The sequence below is a fragment of the Vespula vulgaris genome, chromosome 7 (assembly GCF_905475345.1).
Source record: "Vespula vulgaris chromosome 7, iyVesVulg1.1, whole genome shotgun sequence".
Taxonomy (NCBI): domain Eukaryota; kingdom Metazoa; phylum Arthropoda; class Insecta; order Hymenoptera; family Vespidae; genus Vespula; species Vespula vulgaris.
This window is the reverse complement of record NC_066592.1, coordinates 8,057,501-8,082,500: the sequence shown is the minus strand read 5'-3', so window position 1 is coordinate 8,082,500 and position 25,000 is coordinate 8,057,501. Positions and strand designations below refer to the sequence as shown.

Genomic DNA, 25,000 nt, shown 5'->3' with positions numbered 1-25,000 from the left:
CTCGAACTTTTGCAATAATAATAATAATAATAATAATAATAATAATAATAATTATTATTATTATTATTATTATATAACAACAACAACAACAACAATAATAACAAGTAAATAAATAAAATTGATAGAAAAATAAGATAAGAAAAATTCAGGAAAAAGGAACATACGTTTTGAAATCATTAAATTAAATACCGTGTGTTCGTTCTTCCATCGTCGTTAATTTAAAGTTGCAGACTCTATCAACTGCATGAATATTTAAATAGTAACGAGGGTTGCATTTCGAGAGAAACAAGCGGAGTGATCCTCTCAGGAAGGTTCGTACTTTTATTTTCGAAAAAGTTATAGCGAGTTGCTTGTTCTCGAGGTATCTCTACGAAGTCCTTTGATCCTATCGACCATTGTCTAACGTAATTAGAGAGTCAAAAGTTACCGTTATTTCGCAAATAAAACATGTGCATTCTTCGAGACGTGACTAGAAAAAAAAAGATCAACGTAAAGAAATCAAACGTAATAAGAGAATTGAGGATAGAACATGGATTGAAACGCTGACGATAAACAAACACTTGTTCTATCAACGAATCTTATTTTCTCTCTCTCTCTCTCTCTTTTTTTCTTCTTTTTTTTTCGTTGATATTTCCTTCGTTACTACGAATTAGATTAATTAAGTGCAAATTGTTAATTAAAATAAAAAAGCAAAAAGAATAGAAGACTGACTTCTTTTACGTAAAAAAAAAAGGAAGGATAGAGACACAAAAGAAATGAATAATAGCGTATAACAATAGTATACAATAGTATATAGATAATATATAATAATACAAATAAAGATTTGTATTGTTCAGATCAATAATTTAATTGGTTTCTTTGCACAATATAAATTTTAGATATATACATATATAGAAAGAAACAATGACAACAATACAGAACACGTACGAATTGAAAATAAATAATAAATTGTTGTTCGTACTATTAGATAAAGAGAAAAATTATTTTCTTCTAAATAAAAAGCAAAAAGAAAAATAATTAAAAAAAAAAAAGAAGAAGAAGAAGGAATGAAACAATAAAGAAAATAAACGACAATAAAGAACGTATACGAGTTAAAAATAAATAATAAGTTATTGATCGTACTTCTCCGGACAATCAAAAAAGAAAAAAAAAAAATATGAAAAAAATAAATAATTCCTTTTATATCAAAAAGAAAAAGAGAAAGAGAACAAACGACAATAAAGAGCACGTACGAGTTGAAAATAAATAATAAATTACTGATCGTACTTCTCTGGACAATAAAAGTAATTTTTTTTCCTTTTTTTTTTTTTTTTCATCAAACAAAATGACTACAAAGAACGCAAACGAGTTGGAAAATAAATAACAAATTATTGATCGTACTTCGAATATCCTCTTTATATATACATACATATATATATAATATATAATATAATATAATGTAATATTTAATTTATTATATATATATTAAATTAAATATACATACACACGTGAGAATTAAATATATATAAATTTATATAAAAACATATATATATATATATATAAAGTGATATAAATAGTCGATCGGAAATTTGTATTTTCACTAGAAAATAAATAAACGTTCGTGCCGTGCCATTTTATAATATATATTTTCTGTTCGCGTCTCGGCTCTTTCTAATCTGAGCTTTCGGTCAAAATACATTTCTTTCTACATGACTAAACTTACGCGCAGTCGTGTGTAAACATGTTTTGCTAAAACCGTTTGCCATTGGTGCTGTTGCTGTCTCCGTTGTCGTCGTCTTTGTTGTCGTTGTTGTCGTTTTTGTCGGTGTTGTCATAGTCATTGTCATTGTCGTTGTCGTCATAGTTGTCAAGAAAAGTAGGTTAACATAAGAGAATACTAAACGAGAACGCATGATAGTATAGATAACGAAGATAGACAGATAAATAGATATTGATAAATAGATCGATAAATAGATAAATAGATAGATAGATAGATAGATAGATAGATTTCTCAAGAGTTTCTTTAATTTTCCTTCGAAAGCTTAGGACAATAAACCGATCGATGACAAAGAATGAATGAACGAAACGCAGCGGTGCTCTCGATCGTTCAAAAATAAATATTGGACCAATGCCAAACAATCTAAACGTGTACAACTGGTATATGGATAAATACATACATACATATATATATATATATATATATATATATATATCTACAAATGTACGTACATACATACATACATACATACATACATACGTAAAAAACTTTTCGACATTTTCAAGAAAATTGTGATACTAAATAAAAGAGGAGTGTCAAAACGTCGTGACGTCTTTAATAAATAAACGAAGTATTGGGAAAGATAGAATTAAAATAGAAAAAGAAAAAAGAAATAAAAACAAAAAAAGAAAAATAAAATATGAAAAAAAAAGGAAAACGGAAGAAAAAGAAGGAAAAGAGAGAGAGAGAGAGAGAGAGAGAGAGAGAGAGAGAGAAAAGGTCAAAAAGAAAGAGAGAAAAAAAGAAAAAGAAGTTCGTTAAAAAATTCGCACGATATCGCGTCGTTATCTAACTTGCGAATGTGTTCGGGCAGAAAAAGAAAAGTTCGGAAAGAACGAGGGGAGGGGGTGGAAGGAAAGAAATAAAAAAAAATGTATACATACATACATACATACATACATACATACATACATACATACATATATATATATATATATATAAATATAAATATCTTAGAAAACGCGTTACGAAGTTAGAGAGAAAGTATCGATATTCTCGAGTTTTAAGTACACGCGAATACGTATGCATGTATGTTTATACCACGTTGTGCAATTTTCTGTGCTGCCGATTTAAACGAACTTCCAGCAAGGAGATAAAATACTTGCATAATTAACGCGCGTACGAAGCGATGTAAGAAACAGGTATATCGTGTCTATGCTGCGATAGAAAGAGAGAGAGACAGACAGAGAGAGAGAGAGAGAGAGAGAGAGAGAGAGAGAGAAGCAGCTTTTACACGTATCGTCGAGTGTTCCTGTGTTTTGTGCGTGCCGCTATCAAAACGAACGAGTGAATGAAGAGTGAGAGAGTGAGAAAGAGAGAGAGAGAGAAGGGAAGAGAGAGAGTGTGTGTATGTTAAGAGAGAGAGAGAGAGAGAGAGAGAGAGAGAGAGAGAGAGAGAGAGAGAAATATATACTTATGCGTTACACACGACGATGATGTGGAACATGACACACATACGGTTGGAAATGATCGTGTGTAAACAGAAACTTGATAGATCATTACCGTGCTCGATGTCGATGATTTTCTTTAGTTGATTTTAATTTTCTTTTCTTTTTTTCTTTTCCTTTTTTACATTGGCTACTGATTTTCTCTCTTTTTCTTTCTCTCTCTCTTTCTCTCTCTCTCTCTCTCTATTTATCTATCTGTTTCTGTCTCTGTGACATTTCAATTTTTTTATTTTCGTCAATTTGTGTCGTTAATTATGGCAGCGTATTGAGACACATTTAAACGTTTACGTTTGGGGTTGATAGAGAATATAATTTAGACGTTTACGTTTGTGTGTAATAAAAAATATAATTTTTTCCATTATGTAACCGAATTATTTTCTCCGTAGCATTTACCGTCACAATATAAATCTTTTATATAATCATGAATTTTTACGAGTATCGCGTAAAATGTATGTGGGTTTTTTCCTGTCTTCTTTTTTTTCTTTTTTTTTGGTACGACCTTAGACCATCTTCGAAATTATTACGAACGTTTGGAAAAATTATTTTGAAACTTGAAATATCACGATTCCATTCGAAAGAAAAGAAAAGAAACGAAACTAGAAGTATTCATTAATATCTTGTAATTATAATCGTTACGTTTGTTTCTTTTCTTTCTTTCTTTCTTTTTTTTTTTTTTCGTGATGTTTTTAGAGTACGAAAATATTTATGGAAAATTAATTGGAACTTTTGCGTCAACAGATCCATTATATTCTCGTATTTTTCTATCAGTCGTTATTTTTCTTGCAGTCATTATCAGTTGTCGTTAAAATTTAGAATTATTATACTTGCAGCTAGACAATCATAGAGTAACGTAGAGTTTTTAATTATCGCAAGAAAATTAAATGGACGCTCGTAGTTAACGTAATCGCCAATTAAAGTCGATACCGAGCGATTAGAAATTTTCGTAGAAAAATAAAATGTTAGAATTAAACGATATTAATATCGTACAAAATTCGCTGGTACTATGCAAATTCTTTTTTCTTTCTTTTTTTCTTTTTTTTTTTTTGAACGTAAAATTTTTTGGACAATTAACTTTTTTCTTTTTTTTATTAATAACGATATGATCATTCGTTCGAAAGTAAAAAAATTGACTTCATTTATGCTTTATATGTTTCGAAACTGTGATTACGGTTTTGTAAAAAAAAAAAAAAAAAAAAAAAAAAACCGAAAGTCTAACGAAAAGTATAAAACACTTATTCGACTATCGAAATAAACAGAAACAAAATTAGATTTAATTCTATTCAATCGTGTATAGTAATCGAACGATACGTATATAAAATTATTCTTTTCTAATTTCTTTTAAATCGTTAAGATATAAATAACTCGTGATAAAAAAAAAAAAAAAATAAATAAATCGTAAATTAAAGTAAATCAATTTCTCTTTTTCTTATCTCTCATTTTCTTTCTTCCATTCTTTCTTTCAATTTTTCAATCTACTCCCCTGTCACAATTATCTATCGGCACATTTATCAACCCACACGACGAATGCATTCGCATTGAACGTTCCTTTGCAACGTTACATCGCGATAACTTCTGAAATAATATCTTTTACCTTTTCTTTTTCTTTTCTCTGTTGCCAGAAAGAAAAATAAAATAAAACACAACAAAACCAGATAAAACAAACAAACAAAAAAGAAGAAGAAAAAAAGAAAGAAAGAAAAAGTATCACAGTATCGACAATGTTCGATAACGTTCTAATTAAACAAATTATAAAGTCAATTGATGGAGAATTTAGTGGAAGGCAATTAATCGAGATGGTTTAATGATAACCATCCATGGCTTACAAATTAATTCGTTTCTCTCTCTCTCTCTCTCTCTTTCTCTTTCTCTACATGGAATAATAATCGAGATACCGAGAAAGCGATTTTCGTTTAATGCGATTCAAAGTGAAAGAAGAAGAAGAAGAAGAAGAAGAAGAAAAAGAAGAAAGAAAAAAAAAGAAAAAATAAAAGAAAAATAGGAAGAAAAAAGATCTGAAAAAGGAGAAGACGAAGACGAAGAAGAAGAAGAAGAAGAAAAAGAAGAAAACGAAAAAGAAAAAAAAGAAGAAGAAGAAGAAGAAGAAACGTCGTCTTTCGTGTCGTTACAGGAACTCGAGTTATCGACGCGTACGATGCGTGACTGCACGCGAGATAAAAAGCACGCGTATGTTCCGATCATGATGATGCTCAACAACCGCTGCTAACGTTTCTCTTTCTCTCTTTTTCTCTCTCTTTCTCTCTCTCTCTCTCTCTCTCTCTCTCTCTCTCTCTCTCTCTCTCTGTTTCTGTATCTTTGTCTCTGTCTTTGTCTGTCTGTCTGTCTGTCTGTGTGTGTGTGCGCGTGTGTGTGTGTATGTGAATGTATGTGTGGATGTGGGCGTATTTACGAACCACTTTAGAGTATAACCAAGCGTATTAGTGCAGACAGAAATTATTTTTGAACGGAGAAGATAAGAAAAAAATTATATAGTACGTATAGACGTTAACAAAGAATTATTTTTGTCCTTGATAGAAAAAGGAAATTCTTATCGTCTATTTTATTATCGTCCTTGCTTTTTCATTATCTTCGCAATTTACGATCGAACGATTCTATATAAAAACTTATCGTGCAATGCTTTTTTATTTTTTATTTTATTTTGTTTCGTTTTATTTTGTTTTATTTTATTTTACTTTTCTTTCGTTCTTTCTTTCTTTTTTCTTTTCTTTTCTTTTCTTTTCTTTTCTCCTTCTTCTTCTTCTTCTTTTTTTTTTCTTTTAATTTAATCCTATATAACGAATGTCATGTAACTTAGAACTGTCATGTAACGTACAGTTATATATATATACATATATGACTTGTACTTATCTATATGTATTTATATTTTCGTGATCTCATTTCGCATTTTTTTCGTTATATAATTAATTTCTTTTTTAGTTTATATTTGAATTATTTGTTATATAAGTTACTTGTTAAATATAAGTTATATCATATAAGTTACTTATATTAGTGTAGTTATAATAAAATATAATATATATACGTTATTATAATATACATTATTATTATTATTATTATTATTATTATTATTATTATTATATAACTATATTGTATAATTATATGTTATTTATAGTACAATTATATTAAAATTTATATTAATCATAATAATGTTATACTATATTTCATATTATCTAATAATTGTGTATTTTAGATGTAACAAAAAATTGAGTTATAGGGAATTAATTAATATAATTGTAATGAAAAGAAAAATAAAAAAGAGAGAAAAATGACGACGAAGAGAAAGAAAAAGACAGAGAGAGAGAGAGAGAGAGAGAGAGAGAGAGAGAGAGAGAGAGAGAATCTTTTACTGCAATATAATACAGATAATTGTTGCATTTTCTGCAACAAAGTAAATGCATTTCTACTCTAGCTCGCGACTATTTTTTTGTCTTTTTTTATCGCATCGATAACACTATCACTTCATTCCGTGTCGAGACTCGAGCTCGAGAAAATGCTCGCTTTTATCACTTATTAAACTTTGGAATACTGATAGAATTGACTTTTTTTTCATTCTTTCTTTTTTTTCTTGTTCTAGTTCGACTTCGACAGAGGCTAAAATTCACAAAAAAAAAAAGAGAGAGAGAGAGAGAGAGAGATAGAGGAAAAAATTCAAAACTCGAGAAATAAAATGCAATAAAACGAAAAACAACTAAAATAAAATCAAATCAAATAAAACAAAAACGTTTGCAGGATCTAGAGATACTCTTTTTTTTTTTTTCACGTATGTTTCTCTTTTTTTCTTGAAATTTCAATGGATTACATTCACGTTTCTCTTTTACAAGGATGAAAAATAGAAAAGAATAAAAAAAAAAAAAAAAATACAAATGAAACGAAAAATGTGAGAAAAGAAAAACGGTCAAACAAACAACTACGAAGAAAACGAAGAAAAGAAAAGAAAAGAAAAGAAGAGACAAAAAAGAAAAAACAAAAAAAGAAATCCATCCTCGATTTTTCCCTTTCCCTTCGTTCCTCTTATCCTATCTAATTTAAATTGATTAATCGCGTACGATGTTACATCCCAGATAAAAATAGATAAAATAATGAGAAAACGAAAAAGAAACGAAAAAAAAGAAAAAAAAAAAATTACGAAAAAATTCAATTGCTCCCATCTCAATCGTTTTTCTTATCCCAGATAATTTAAATCGATTGATCGCGTAGTACAATACTACGCAAGATATCTCCTTTACGTAGAAAACATTATCCGATTTCGATATCCGATTATATCGTCTTAAAGATTATATTTCAACGAGTACGAAAACATAGAGTTTATAATACATCGTATCGAAACTCGAATTCAAGTTTCTTTTCTTTTTTTTTTTTTGTTTAATTTTCTTATATATATATATTTTTTATTATTACTATTATTTTTATGCGATCCCTTCTAGATCACGTTAAGTTTGCCTGTCGTCTAATAGCAATCATTTTATTATTAACGATTAAAATCGTATCTTATGTACTCACGAATTGCGATCGCGTGTTAGAAATCGTCAAGGTATTAACGTTTAATCGTTTTTCCAAATCGAAGAAATTATAAAACCTGAACAAGTTCTTATGCCGTACCTGAAACAGAAAAGATAACGATCACGTTAATACACAGTTAATACGTAAATATATATTACGTACACGTGTATGTACGTTTATATGCACGCATACATGTATGTTATATTTTCATTAATATTCGGATATTCATTATCACGTTCTTCTATGTTTTCTTTGAATTAAAATACGAACGTCTTCGACGTCGTGGATGTATTTATATCTAATGAAAATATATGAATTATTTATCACGTTTGAAAACGTATATGCGTTTATAAATGATCTCTAATCATTTTCTAATTTTTTCTTTTTCCATCGTCAATAATTTAAGTCTAAGGCAAATGAATCTTTTTCTTTTTTCTTTTTTTTTTTTTACAACGTGAGAATTATTAATACGTTGAATTATTGAATTATTATTAATAATATTCAATCAATTCTGTTGAATTGTACTATGTTAAAAATTAATATTTTAATGTATACTGTAATATGTAGTATAATATTATTTTTGTAATAACGTTGTTGTACTCTCTTTTTTATTTTTTTTTATAAATTTATATAGAGAGAAAAAAATTTTCAGTTTTATTAAAAGATCGACTAACATGTGATAGATAATATTTGTTAATATTTTTGCAAATTTTCCTTTCGAATGAATTATTTTGTATCTCTCTCACGTCTATTTTATATAAGCGTATTAAAAGAGTATACATATATTTTATTTGAATATTTATCAAAATAATATTTATCTAAAAAAGGATATCCGTCCAATATATTTCTACCTTCTCTAAAATTTTTGTTTAAACAATATTCGATATCGTAGAAAGTAGAGATTGGATAAAACGATATTTCAAATAAACGTTTTGTTTTTTCTTTCTTATATTTTATTATTTTTTTGTAAGATATCGTTATAAATATTATAGGTTTCCATTAAAAGGGGAAAAAAAAAGGTAAAAATAAAGTTGACCGTAAAGTGACCTGAAAAATGTCTATCGAACTTGTTGTATTTGTCCATTAATATCAAACAATTATTGTTTAAAACTTTCCTTTCAAAAATGCATTGATGTTTCGATGTATCGATTTAAAATTGTATATTATATTATATAAATATCATTAGTATTCAATATATAATAATATACTTATATAATATACTTATATATATATTACTATAGTAATAATAATAATAATAATAAAAAGCGGAAGAATAGTTATATAATAGTATTAGAACAACAACAATAATAATAATATTTTACAAATATTATTATAATATTATTATATTATAACATTAAATATAATATAATTTATATATATATATATATACATATATACATATATTATATAATAATAACGAACGTTCTGCAAAATAATTGTTTCTTTTTCCATTGCGATTATATAATAGTTTTCTTGCTATTTCACATTATGTAGCTTTGTGATTTCTATGTTACGTCAACCCGTGACGATAGCATATCGAGTATTTTTGATAATGTTCGCATTTCTTATCCTTTTTTTTTTTTTTTTTTTTATAAACTAGAAATAAATACGTCAACTGAATCTACAATAAAAGGAATTAAAAGAAAAGACAAAGAATTCTTTTCTTCTTCCTCCTCCTTTTTTTTTTTTTTTTACGTTTAAATCCAAATTTATACTTGTACAAAGGATCTATTGAAAGAAAAAGAAAGAGAAAAAAGAAAAAGAAAAAAAATATATATACGTACATACATATTTATAAGTAACTATAAGTTGTGTGACCATTAGACTCTGACCTATGACTAACAAGCAACCAATATTATTCGTTCGAGGTCATATTATTAACGATACTGATATGTATTATTGATAATTGTATCGATATATTATTGATAGCGATATTGAATCTATTGCTAAATCCATATGGAAATAAGAAATTAATAAATTAAAAGACATTTCTTGGAAAAATCCGATCTTATAAAACAAAATAGTCTTTCATTGTTTCTTGGTAAGATATTCTTTATTATGACCTTGGTCACCTGACTTTTCTAATCTTTATTTTAAGAAAATTAATTGATAAAGAAATCATAAATAAATAATTAATAATAGTTAATAATAATAATAATAATAATGATATGTACGTTTCTTAAATTACACGTATATTCATAAAAATATTATACACAATGACTTTTAAATTACAAAACATTTTTCTCTTTCTTTCATTACTTTTTTTTTCTTCAAAATAAAATATATAAAAGAATTATCCATATATATATATATAACAAGTCCATATAGTGAAAGGTCACGTTTCTTAGTTTCGCGTTATATCATTTTCTTGAATTAATTAATTAATTAATTAACTAATTAATTAATCAATACATTCAATTATTTTTTTTTTAATTAAACAGAACCAAAAAAAAAGAAAAAAAAGAACACAACAAAATCGTACGACAGTAGGGAGAGACAAAATTATATTTATCCCTTTGATTAACGATTCCCATTTATACTCGGATAGGTTTATAAATTTTTCAAAGAGAAAAAGAAAAAGAAAAAAAGAGACAGAGAGAGAAAAAGAAAAAGAAAAAGAATATAAAAACTCAAGAGAAAAATACAACACGAATAACGAAACGCGTTTTGATATTACATTTCGTTCGAAAATATCGTTCCCGTGTATATTCCGAGATACTTTAGCGGATATTTCAAAAATAGATTGCTATGAAAAGACGATCGATGTAAGTATGTATGTATGTACATATTCCCTTAGCGCGATGAGAAGACTAGATTTAGATGAGGCTATATACGGTACTGGAGCACGTTATATCATCATCTATTGACCGGTCCTAATCATCTCCGCTCTCTTTCCCTCTCTATCTCTCTCTCTCTCTCTATCTCTCTCACTCCCACTCTTTCTCTATCTATCTATCTATCTCTCTCTCTCTGTCTCTGTCTCTGTCTCTGTCTCATTCTCTCCCTCTCTTTCTCTGTCGACGACAATTCCATTCGTCGTCATTACGGTCTACTACGAGCGTATCCAATCATAGAGACGATTAATAATTTCTTGCTACACGTTGAAAAATATATATTATCATTCTCGTCATTACTTTCGAGTGAATAACTAATGCGAAGGACTCGAATACGTCACGTGCATGAAAATAACTTAGTCGAAGGATACTTCTACGAGTTTAATCGAAAAATAATTACGATAAAACGTATAATGCGATTTATAAATTTTGCGCATTATTTTTAGATGGACGAATCAAAAATATGGATTTGGGGAGGAATTGGGGGGTGAGGAAGGGAGGATACGATAGTGGATATTATTCCTTTCGTATATAAATGATCGAATAAATATGATATTAAATTATTAAATAAAATAAATAAGTAAATGGATGAATGAATATATAAATTGTGAAATAAATAGTAAATAAAAGAGAGAAGAGAGAAAAAGAGAGAGAGAGAGAAAAAGAGAGAGAGAGAGAGAGAGAGAGAGATTATTTCATCGGTCATCAATGTTGTTGGTTGTTTAACGCATTAAAAAAAAAATAAAAATAAAAAAGAAACGTAAAGAACGCGATGAAAACATTGAAAACGTTTCGCGTTTGCTTTTGACGTTCGTTTAATTCAGATTTATATCGCTCGGATCGGTTTCTCTACTCGTATATATATATATATATATATATATATATGATACGTACATACATATGTACATTTGTTCGACACGCTTGCAATACAATGAATACACATACGCGCACGCGCGTAACACATATTCCAATAGATGCAAATTGCATCGTTAACAGATATATCGCTATTGTTATTTGCATGATACCAAATGAAAAATTCCAAACAAGTTGTGTGTGTGTGTGTGTGTGTGTGCGTGCGTGCGTGTGTGTATGTATGTATTGTATATAATTTATGTACGTGTATACGTTCGAAAATAATTCGAGCCGCGTTTAGTTTGCTCGTCCTCCATTCATCTATTATTTTTTTTTTCTCTTTTTTTTTTTCGTTACGAAACATCTAAGAAGAAAAATAAAGACAAAGAGTTATAATAAAAGAAATTGTTTCGCTAATGCGATTTGTATTTTCCTCTTTTTTTTGTTTTTTTTTTTTTTTCACTTTTAATTTTCTTTTCTTTTTTCTATCCTTTTTCTTTCACTCTGATAAGTAAATGCCGCGAGCGATGATGCTTAATAATATTTAATCGCGAATAAATTTCCAAGTTAAAGAGATGATATTATTTTTATGACCGGAATGTGCGTATGTGCGTATGTGTGTGTGTGTGTGTGTGTGTGTGTGTGTGTGTGTGTGTGTGTGTGTGTGTGTAGAATTTCAAAAAAAATGTAAAATATAATTTGAATATCTGTTTTGATTCATGGAACTCGAAAACAAAAGTTATGAATAATAGTTTTTTAATAATACAGTTTGATTTGATTCGAGAAAAAAGAAAGAGAAATGTCGAAGTATATAACGTTATATAATAAATATATAATAATATATAATTATATAATAAAAGTTTTTTTTTCTTTTTATTTAATAATAGTATCTGTTAAAACGATAATAAAAATATTTTCTGAACATTATTACGTCGTTTATATTGTAAGAATAAAGTATACGTATTGACCTAATTCCATTAAAAACTAAAGAAAGAACGAATTCTAAATAAAAGTTTCTTTCTTATTATTTAATAGTTAACCTATTCGATTACCTATTTAAACGATAACAAAAATACTTCCTTGTTTTTAATATTACCACGTCGTTTATATAGTAATAAAGTATACATATGACCTCGAGAAAAAGAAAGAGCAAAGTTTAAATAAAAAAAAATTTTCCTCATTTTTAATACCGTATTAAAATGATAACGAAAATAGTTGCTTGTTTCGAATCTTATTACGTCGTTTACGTTGTAATAAACTACACATTTTGGCCTTATTCGGAAAATAAAATATAGTATAAACAAAAATTTCTTTCTCAATTTTAATTTTTAATTATTCTTGTTATAAAAACTTACTACGTTTTCTTTATATCGTAATAAAACACACTTTTTTTGACCTAATTCCAGAAAAAAGAAGAAAAAAAAAATGCGAAGTATAAATAAAAGTTTCCTTCTTATTATTGATATTCTATTAAAAATAATACAAAAATAATACCTCGTTTTAAACTTTACTATGTTTCGTTTATGTCGTAATAAAGGATATCGTAATAAAGTATATAATAAAGTATATACATGTTTTGACCTATTTCGAGAAGAAAAAAAAAAAAAAAGAAAAACAAAATATAAATGAAAGTTTCTTTCTCGTTTTTAATATTGCATCAAAATGATATTAAAATATTTCCTTGTTACAAACCTTACTGCGTTTCGTTTATATCGTAATAAAACACACTTTTTTTTTTTTGACCTAATTCGAGAAGAAAAAAGAATAAAATATAATAAATAAAAGTTTCTCTGACGTTTTTAATATTGCGTCAAAACGATATAAAAATATTTCCTTCTTATAAATTTTATTACGTTTCGTTTATATCGTAATAAAGTATATATTTTTGTATCTACTTGGAGAACAAAAAAACAAAACAAAACAAAACAAAAAGAAAATAAAACAAAGTACAAACAAGAGTTCTTTTCTTGTCACTGATATGTTAAAATAATACAAAAATAATCCCTTATCTCGAATCCGACTACGTTTTATTCATATCGTAATCGTAAAAGGAAACAAAAAAGGAAAAAAGAAGAAGAAGTATAAACAAAAAGTATAAACAACAAGTATAAATAATAATTTGTCTTTTATAATCGATGTTAAAACGATCAAACAAAAATATTTTCAACGTTACTACGTCGTTTGTATCGTATCGTGCAAGTTCTTTTGAAAAACATTTTTGATGAAACGTTTTGTTGGATAGTGAGTCATCATAGATATTCCAAGTATTACTTTACGTTATTCACGGATTTAATTACAATTATATGCCTTAGCTAATGGCAATAAATCATTTATGAAATATTTAGTTATACATATATCCTATAAAATGGACTTCACATTTTAACGGTAACATATGTAATCTACTTGTCGTAACGGTACGAGGGAAGATTCGCAAAAAATATCAAACGGTTTTCTAGATTACACATATGTACACACGCATTTACATACATACATACATACATACATACATACATACATATATATATATATATACGATGTCACGGTAAAACGCGATAACAAAAACGGCCCCTTTGCTAATTTAATCGACCATGAGAGTGTGCACGTTATCCGATTATTTTATTACACGATTTCACCTTCGCGATTAAAAAAAAAAAAAAAATAAACAAATAAATAAAAATGAAAAATAAATGAAAATAAAAGAAAAAAGAAAGAAAGAAAGAAAGAAAAAAAAAAGATGAAAACGTTCCAAGAATATTGATCTCAACTGTACCTCTCCCCGAAGGTGACTCATTACGGAGTCAAGTTTTCGTTCTAAGAATATCGCCTCGCTCCTCGTAGATATGTACTAATATTAACGCCCCCTCCCCTTCCAACCATCCTTCACCCCTCTTCTCTTCTCTTCTCTTCTCTTCTCTTCTCTTTTCTTCTCTTCATCTTTCTCAGCTTTAATATAAAAATTCTTGTTCTTTTGTACAACAACAAAAATGAACGATCGATTTTTCTTCTTCTTCTTTTTCTTCTATTTTTTTTTCTTCTCTATTCTCCTTAACTCTTTATAACTTTATATATATATATGTATATATATATATATATTTATTTATTAGAAATTTTATGATTATTTTCTCATCACAAAAGTATCTTTATATAAAACATGTAATTCATATAACGAAGATGAATGTTCGTTAAGAATAAATTATATTAAATCTGATATAATTGTATTAATTTGAGTTGACTTTTATTATATTAATAAATAACGTAATTTATTAATAATAATTTAATTACGCTAATACAAGATAACTTATTTGATGGAATATAATTATGCCAGTATGTAGGACAAGCTATTTAGCCGAATAGTAGAATAATCCGAGTATATATGAGATAACTAATTTAATACAGTATAATATATTACTTAAGTACTAATACAATTATTTATGTATTTAATTTATATTATATAATTATACTTTACCAAATAAATTATCTTATATCAGATATAATAATAATATAATTATTATTTTATAATATAATTCATTCTTTAATTCATTATATTCGAATAAATAAGTGTACGTACGTAAATGTTTGTCTGTGTCTTTCTATATTTATTCTCTATTTATTAGAATTTATTAGTTAATTTTATTCCTATTTGAAACTTTTCCCTTTATCATTTTGCAAAAATATATCGGGAGATAAGATGTCTTCTAGAAGAGAAATAGCTTTCCAATATCCTCAAACACATGTCGCGACGGACAACCATTTTCTTTTGCAAAAACTTTCCTTATACTATCGACAAGAAGAAGAAGAAGAAGAAGAAGAAGAAGAAGAAAAAGAAAAAAGAAAAAGTAAAAGGAAGAAAAGATTGAAGGAAACGAAAAGAAAAGAAAAGAAAAATAAAAGAGGAAAAAGATAAAAAGGAAAAAATAAAGAAGAGAAAGGAACGAAAGGGCTGATATTCGATGGAGAGATAAAAAGACGAGTTTAAAAAAAAAAAAAGAAATTTTAAATATGGCTACTATTGATCTGAAAAGGATTGAGACCTCGAGTACATACAAAACGAAGAAGTTGAGTTCTTCAGACTAATTAACTTAATAAATTACGATTAATTCGTTCGTGAGATCAGAAATGTTGCTTCAAGTTCTGATCACAGCAATGCGAACTTAAATCTAAAGATTGAAGTTTTATCGATCTTTCGAATTTTCAATCTTGAAAACATTTCAACTGTCGATAATTGTTTTGATATATTAATACATTACGGACATTTTGTTGCTAATGCAATTCCACAGACGATTATTTCCTTTCTTTTTTTTTCTTTTCTTTTTTTTTTAATAATAAATATTTTTGAATTAATTATTTTCAAATAAATATTCATTGCACGTAATATTAATAATAATAATAATAATAATTTATAATGTATAATTATAATATAAGGTATTGATATATATATATATTGATAATTGATATTAATACATGCATTAATGTAATTAAATTATTAATATATAATATTAATTAATTTTTATGTATTAATTTTCTTTTTTATAATATTTCTCAATTAGCTCTTGATCAATGATCGTTAAACGCAACAAGAACGAAAAGTGAATCGGTCAAATATTTTTAGAGAATCGCTTGTAAAAAAGAAAATTATATCTTTTATTTTCTTTTCATTATTTATACATATAAAATACGAGATAACTCGTCATTCGTCCGTAATATGTTTATATTTCATTTATATACATATGTGTGTATCTACACACACATATATATATTACTCTCAAAAAAAAAAAAGAAACAGAAAGAAAATAAAAAAAGGAATTTATAAAATTGATCATACATATAAAATAGAGAGAAAAAAAATCATAATTGAGAAAGACACGGGACGAAATTTGAAGTGGATATTTTTATAAAAACTATCGAAACCAGTAATCCCGACTGTTTGCTAAATCTAGCATTAATTTATGATCTTCGAAACGAACGAACGAAAAAAGAATAAATAAATAAATAAATAAATAAATAAATAAAAATGAAGAAAAAAGCGTTTAGATATCTTCGAAAAAGAAATCTCGTCGTAAGTATTATGAAATTGTGTTTCTCGTGAATTAACAACGACGTCCCTCGTCGTCGGATATAGAATTTCTTTCTTAAAACTCTGAAATGAAATAACGAAAAACGTACGAAAAAAAAAATAAAATAAAAAAAGAAAGAAACGAATGAAAAGAAGAAAAAAACGAAAAAAGAAAAGAAAGAAAAACTTAAACAATATTTCGAGAAATTGTAAGAAAAATGCGATCCATTAACGATCCTCGATGAGTTTTCTCTCCCATACATTTAATTTGCTCCGGAAAATCCAGCCTGGTAATCGCGAAATCCCGAAAGAAGGAATATTACGAAGTGGAGTTAACGAACGAACGGGAAGTCGATGTCGATAATAAAGAGGCGACGAGAAGAGTTCTTAACGAGGTCACGACTAAAGAAAAAGAAAGAGTAGACAGACGTGACAGGCGAAGAAGAAAAACAAAGAAGAAGATAGAGAAAGAAAGAAAGAAAGAAAGAAAGAAAGGAAGAAAGAAAGAGAGAGAGAGAGAGAGAGAGAGAGAGAGAGAGAAACAAAGAAAAAGAAAAAAGGAAAACGGAATAAAGCAAAAACAAAAAGAAATGAAAAAGAATGATTAAAATAAAATTGAAGGAAATAGAAGAACGAGAAAAAATATTTATAAAAAAAAAAAAATTAATTACGATAATATTAGTAATAATGATAACGACAAAAGGAACAATAACGCAATAATAATAATAATAATAATATTAATAAAAGTAGTAACAACAATAACAAAGATAATATAATATCATTAAATAATAAAAATAGCAATTTTTATTACTGTTATTAATTATTATTAATTATAATAATAATAATAATAATAATAATAATAATAATAATAATAATAATAATAATAATAATAATAATAATAATAATAAAAGTGAGAGATAGATAAAAAGAAAGAAAGAAAGAATATTAATAATCGTGTTGTCATAGAATATCACTTTTGTAACGCACTGTACTCGAATGGTAGCTATCATACACGATTCCATCATATACAATTCGCGTCTGAGCCTCGGCCACGAGCAACGGCGCATTATAAATAACTCTCGGTACCCGTGTGATGTGTATCCACTTTGAGTTGCGCACACCACACAACCAACCAACTTGTGTGTTCTCTCTGTCTCTCTCTCTCTGTCTCTCTCTCACTCTATTTCTTTCTCTCTCTCACTCACTCACTCACTCGTTCGTACACTCGAGGAAATTATGCTCCCTCCGCACTAAAGCCTCCTCGATTCTCAGTATACAACCAAACACACACACACACATCAGAGAGAAAGAGAAAGAGAGAGAGAGAGATCGTATATGCGCACGCGCACACATATACATATACACTTATAAAACCTTGATCACGAGCGCTAATGATTATATACATCCTTCCCGATCGCTTTATTTATCATCATTCTAACCACTTTGTTCGTTTCCTCGTTTGTGAAATAAAAATGAGAGAAGTAAAAAAAAAAAGAGAGAGAGAGAGAGAGAAAAAGAAGAAAAATAAAAATGGAGATAAAAATTAAAATGCCACAAAATAAAGAAACGAATGTTGTAATAAAAATAATAAAAATAATAATAATAATAATAATAATAATATATGATAATAATGATAATGACGGAACAAAGGAAAGAATTACAAAAGAGGAGAGCGAAAATGACGGAGAGTAGGACAAAAGACCATGAGAAAGAAGAAAAAAAAGGAATAATAAAAATAAGAAGAAAAACAAAAAGAAAAAAGGACCCCCAAAAAAAAATACAAAATAAAAGATAGGAGTAATTAACGGAAAGATCCCATCTCGCTAATTAATAAATATCGAAATTTTCGAACGCGAGGAGCATTAATGCGATAATCGCCACGCCGCAATTTTATACGGCGATAAAGTTTCCCGAGAAATTCCGATCCCACGGCATTTCTCACTCCCTTTTTCCTCCCTCCTACCCTATCCCTATATTCTAAGTATATATATACGTATACATACATATATATATATATATTTGTCTATATATATTTGTCTATCTATCTTTTTCGTTCGTATGAACACACAACTTGCATGCAATCCGGCGAAATGGACGCATTTGTGTGTATGTGAATGTATCATATATGTGTAGATGTATGTGTAGATGTATGTGTATGGTGTGTTTTGTGTCAGTGTGTTTGTGTATGGTTTCTGGAGGATGCCGATATCGAGTCCCGAAAATGAATTGAAAATTTTCAAGCGTACGGTACCATGTGTATATGTGTGTGTATGATACGTGTGTGTGTATGTATGTATATTTATACGTATGTTGTACATCTATGTTTCTTTCTTTTCCTTTTTTATTTTCTCTTTTTGATTTTCTCTTTCCCTACGTTCCTTTTTTATTCTTTTTCTTTGTTCTCCTTTTGTTTTTTAATTTTTATTTTTATTTTTGTTAACCTTTCCTTCCATTTTTATAGATTTTTATCGCTATCATAGACGTCAGAGAAAAGAAAAGATTTTTGTGTAGAGGAAAATTCACGATTATTCACGTCTATATTTATATTCTTATAATACTCGAATGGACTCGATCTAACGTTCGATTCATACTATATACATTTAATTTAGTATATCTATAAAAGCTCGTACACGCTCGTTAATCTACCTACCTGACGAATATACAGAATGTATCGTGTTTGGTACGAGCCCGAAGAAAAGCACGCTCTCTTCGGTGTACATTAAATACCAAAAGCGAGTGCCAGTGCCCACAGTGATCATGCTAACGGTCGATACACGTTCATTTGGAATTTAACATATATGTACATGTACTCGTATGCGTATACATACATACATACATACATAACATACATACAATATATATATATATATATATATATATATACTGCGTATATGTCTGTCTCTTTCTCTCTTTTTCTACGTATTTGCTGTCTCTACGTTGTGTTTGTTTGTTTCTATCTCTCTCTTTTGGTACGACGTATATGCACATGTATATATATATATATGTGTGTATGGGTATATACGAAGGAAGGGAGAGAAGAGGGAACTATATGTGAGAGTGTGTGCAAAAGAGAATGACACATCCGTTGCAATACACACGCTGCATCGTCCGATATCGTTTGTGTTACACACCGTGTGTATCCTCGAAAATCGTATGGTATAGTACTTGAAAATAACGAACGAAGGAAAATAACGAACGATTAAGCGCAACAAGATTCGTTAAAGAGAATTCATTATGGACGTGGTTCGATGCACATCGATGAATTTAGTCCTTCATAGTTGTATACGTATAATGTATATATTATATTTATGTATGTATTATTGTTTTAGTTTTTCATGAGTGTATTTTGTGTGTATGTGTGTGTTTTATTTTCGTATATTTATGTATTAAATCGTGTTCGATACGATAATTTTTTATAATTATTTACAAATCTTTCTCAATTTCGAAATAAATATACGATTTATAAATAATTTACTATAGGATTAAATTGAAAGAGATTGTAAATTATACAGGATAAAGAGAATAATTCTCGACGAAGCAATCATGTTAATGTGATTTATCGAATACATTAAATTTGTTATTGTTGTTATTATTATTATATTCTTCGTTTTAATATGAATTTTGTATAAGATAGAAAGTAATAATAACAGTAGTAAAGTATAAAGTAATAATAAAATATTATATATAGAAATGTATATAAATATATAATATATAAATATTATGTATATTTTTATATCGTTATATATATATATATAAATAAAACATTATTTATATTTTTATATTCAAATACTCTCTCATATATATATTTTATATTTACATAATTATATACACACACACACACACGTACATACATATATATATATAAATTTATATGTATATATATTTGCATATACGTTATATACGATATAAATGCACAAATATTTATATTTTATACATTGTAATCGCATTATACCTATATAATTTTCTATTATAACCTTTTATATAATATACGTTTATGTTAATTATTATACATACCACAATAATATACTGCTTATATACTCTTCTATAAAACGGAAAACTTTTGAAGCGTACTGTAATCGAGTCATCAAAGTGAACAAATATAATGGAGGAATACAATTAGCGTAGAAATTCTCGTAAATTGATGCCAAACAATGACCAGTGCCGTCTCTCTTTTTCCTCTTTTTCTTTTTATTTCTTTTCTCTCTCTCTCTCTCTCTCTCTCTCTCTCTCTCTCTCACTCTTTCATTTTCTCTTTCTTTCTTCCTCTCTTTCTCTCTCTCTCTTTCTTCTCCATCTCCATCCTCTTCTTTTTTTCGCAGGCAACGTATAACCGTTCAATATTTTTTCTAACCTAACTACACGAAGCGAAATAACAGGGGAAATGAGAATTGTGTGTGGTTCTTTCTTTCTTTCTTTCTTTCTTTCTTTCTTTCTTTCTTTCTATCTTCTTTTTCTGTTTCTTCTTTTTTTGTTCTTTCTTTCTTTCTTTTTTACATTACGTTCAATTAATTATCTTCGTTGCGATCGTGCTTACGTTAGTAGAAAAATTTCGAAAACGTGATTACATATACTGGGATAAAAAGGAGAGGAGGTACGCGAACGAGGCAACAGCTAATATATACGTTGGTGGTAACGTGAATCGAATGCGTCATCGTTCGTTTTGTCAGAGGCGCACGTGATTGTGCCTACGCGCGCGCACGAGCACTGACATGCAGCGACACCTGTAAAGCTTGTCGCGTAATTCTATAATAATGAAAGAGAGAGAGAGATAGAGCGACAGAGCGACAGAGAGAGAAAGAGAGAGAGAGAGAGAGAGAGTGGGAGAAAGAGAGTGGGAGAAAGGAGACTGAGAGTGGGGAGAAAGAGAGAGAGAGAGAGAGATAGAGAACACGGGTTCGTGTCGAATACGTCGATAAAAAAAAAGAAAGAAAAGAAAAGAAGAGAAAGAAAATGTATACGAATTATTTACGATGAATAAAATATTTTGAACGAAATAGAATCTTGTATTCGCTATAATAAATATTCATTAATTATACAAATAATATTTAATTCATTCCTTTCGATTCCAATCAATGCGATTCTCTAATTTCCAATAAGTTCTTTGTCCAATTATCATTAAAATGTTTTATGAAATAATAATAATTATTATTATTATTATAATGATGATAATGATGATGATGATGATAATAATAATAATAATAATAATAATAATAATAATAATAATAATAATAATAATAATAATAATAATAATAATAATAATAATAATAATAATAATAATAATAATATGAATGATAGTAAAGTATGATTGTAGATATAATTAATGATGATAAATGTGATAATTAAAATAATAAGTGTATATATATGTATGTATGTATGTATGTATACATATATGTAGTTATATAAAGTATTACGTACTAATTTAATCAAATTTCATGTTGTATTGTATAAAAAATTTTAATTTAATTCAATATGACAAATCGTCATCGTTAAAATTAATAATTAAACGACCTTATGTATTTTTAAATAAACCCATTTATTTTTTCTACTTAACGAATCAATTTATTACAAAGCTAAAACGATTTCTCGCGATTGCTCAAGACGCATGCGCGTAACATCGCGGACGTTCTTATTTCCTAATCAATTGTTACGACGTGTAATACTTCGATGTAATTAATCGATCGAAGTATTAAATTATTTCGATGAATTTTCTACACGTTTATTAGTATGAATTACTCTCGACGATGTTCAGACGATATCGATTTTCCATCGTATTCTATGTGCGCGCGCGAGAGAGACAGATAGATAGATAGATAGATAGATAGAGAAAGAGATAGAGATAGAGAGATAGATAGACAGAGAAAGAGAGAGAGAGAGCGAGAGAGAGAGAGAGAGAGAGAGAGAGAGAGAGAGAGAGAGAGAGAGAGAGAGCAAGCGAGTATTGGAAACAAGCGAAGCGTTCTAGCCGCTAATACCGTGACGTAAGGCCAATACAATCCGCGATCAAATTCAGGTTGTTTGCGCGTTGCTAAACGTATTGACGTTCGTAAAAGCATCGAAAATCGTGTCGCTTGTGAGATAAACGTTATTTTTGCAAAATAAAAATCTCACAGGAATATTATTTTTCTGATATTGATTTTTTTCCGGCGTTCGTCGTACGCCGAATCGTCGAAACATTATTTTCTCGTCGAGCAAAAAAGGAAAAAAAAAGAAAAGAAAAGAAAAATGAAAAAGAGAACAACAAATGCAAAAGGAGTGAAAAGATAATAAAAAAAGAAAAAAAGAAATAAAGATATAATTAAATAAATAAAAAATATATATATGTACACGCGTATACGTATGTATATGTAAATATAAAAATAGAAATCGTATATGAGTATATATATATATATATAAATTATATGTAAATACGTATATATGCATATATACATATATATACACACACACACATACACATATATATATATAAATCAATTAATAATTTATTTTGTGTTAAGTTAGATGATTTCTCGATTTCGAAATTCGCGAAACAATAAGGTTATCAAAATACAAGCCGTTATTAAATTATAGTGAGAAATAACCGCTTTGGGCTTGAATAGCCAGGGTCGCCTTTTTTCCTATTATTGTGAAACCCTCTCTGAACATGATGGATAATTATTGACCATGTAAGCCTGTGGAATGGTACGTTCGTATCGACAAAACTTTGCCATCTCGACGGCTGCCAAGGACGGTACATAGGCGGATGCATCGGTGGCTACGCCGTTGCAACTTTCTCCGAGAGAACTTTGTACATACACGCATACACGTACGAGTCACACAAACGTACACACAAACATATATACAAACGTATATACGCATACATACATGTACACACAGAAGCATCCGAGGTAAAATCAAGAAAATTACGAAGGAAGATCGTGGCTTAGAGAAGGGCGCACGGTGGAAAGGCAAACTCATCCACCGGACTCGTTTCGATAAACTCAAATTTAATTTTAACGACTGTTGTGCGCGTGCGAGCTACCATAGCCTAAGATAGTCTAGTCTAGTCTAGTCTAGGCTAGTTAGTAAGTAAGCTAATCGAAATTCCCTCGAGTTTTTTCGGTCGTTCGTATCTTACTTCTTATTCAAAAAAAAAAAAAAAAAAAAAAAAAAAAAAAAAAAAAAAAGAAATCAAAAAAATGGAAATAAAAGAGAAACGAGAGAAAAAACGAAAAAGAAAAGAGACAGAGAGAGAGAGAGAGAGAGAGAGAGAGAGAGAGAGAGAGAGGGAAGATATAAAGTTTCATTTTCGAGATAAAATGAAAGAAGGTTAAATATGAGAGAGAGAGAGAGAGAGAAAGAACAAAAAAGAAATAATTCAGTAATATAAAATTATCGACACCGAGTGTATATATATATATATATATATATTTAAAAATATTCCTCTTTCTTTCATTCACTTTTTTCTACAAATAATGTTGTACCATTTTAAAGCTCTCTCCTACGTAGTGCTTCGTATAATTAAATCGTCGTAACTTTCTGTAAATATTTTCTCTCTCTCTCTCTCTCTCTCTCTCTTTCTCTTACTTTCTCTCTCTTTCTCTTTCCCTCTTTTTCTCCATCTATCTCTATCTCTTTCTCTCTTACCATCAAGTATGTTTCACTTGAAAATTAATTAAACGATGTAGCTCTCACAACCTTCCTACGATATTCCGATATTCCTTTGCCAGTGGATTTTACTGCTTTGATGTCTGATCAGAAAAAAAAAGAAAAAAAGAAATAAGAAGAGAAAAAAGAAGACAAAGATATTCATAGGCCTGTAGATGAAAAAAAAAATAAAAGATATATATATATATATACACACATATACGCGTACAAACGGACACACAGAAAGAGAAAGAGAAAGAGAAAGAGAGAGAGAGAGAGAGAGAGAGAGAGAGAGAGAGAGAGAGAGAGAGAGAGAGAGAGAGAGAGAGAGAGAGAGAAAGAAATTCTTGCATAAAAATCAAGATTATCGGTAGAATCCATTGTCGGAGGTAGAGAGATATTTCGAAAAGCAGAGAAATTTTCTACGACGTCAAACTCCATCGTCATTCTTATTATTCCTGATTACGGCAATTGGATAAAGGAAGAAGAAGAAAAAAAAAGAATGAGGAAAAGAAATGATAGAAAAAAAAAAATAAATAATTTTTCAATATAAAAGTACTTAACGATAGGAACGAATAACCCGATAGAGAAAAATAAATAAATGATGAGCGATTACGAAATGCGCAAAGGTCCACGTTTAACTTAATATAAATTTTGTCATATGCATGAGTACGATTTAACGTAGAGCGTGGCGACGCCAATGACTTTAAAGAGACTGCAGACTTGCTTGTATCACCATTGGCGTATAACACCCAAGCTAATCGCCGCAATGTTTGCCAACGTAATACGTTATCTGGTTGCTTAAGTAATTTTCAAAGGCGCAGAATTAACCGCAATTACTAAGAACAAAGAGGTTTTCTCTCTTTATCTCATACCTAATCCTCTCTCTCTCTCTCTCTCTCTCTCTCTCTCTCTGTCT

General features: G+C 28.4%; 1 protein-coding gene across 3 annotated transcripts in view; it reads right to left on the bottom strand.

Moving 5' to 3' along the window:
• The window catches only part of LOC127065421 (uncharacterized), a 160,079-nt gene that overhangs the window by 60,089 nt on the left and 74,990 nt on the right, over positions 1 to 25,000 (bottom strand). For 2 of the 3 annotated variants that reach the window (XM_050997737.1, XM_050997736.1), the window contains exon 3: positions 7,720 to 7,818. The exons of the other annotated variant lie outside the window; for it this stretch is intronic. In XM_050997737.1, coding sequence (XP_050853694.1) covers positions 7,720 to 7,818 — 99 coding nt within the window. The remainder of the gene's footprint in view (positions 1 to 7,719; positions 7,819 to 25,000) is intronic. 3 annotated transcript variants of the gene reach the window in all.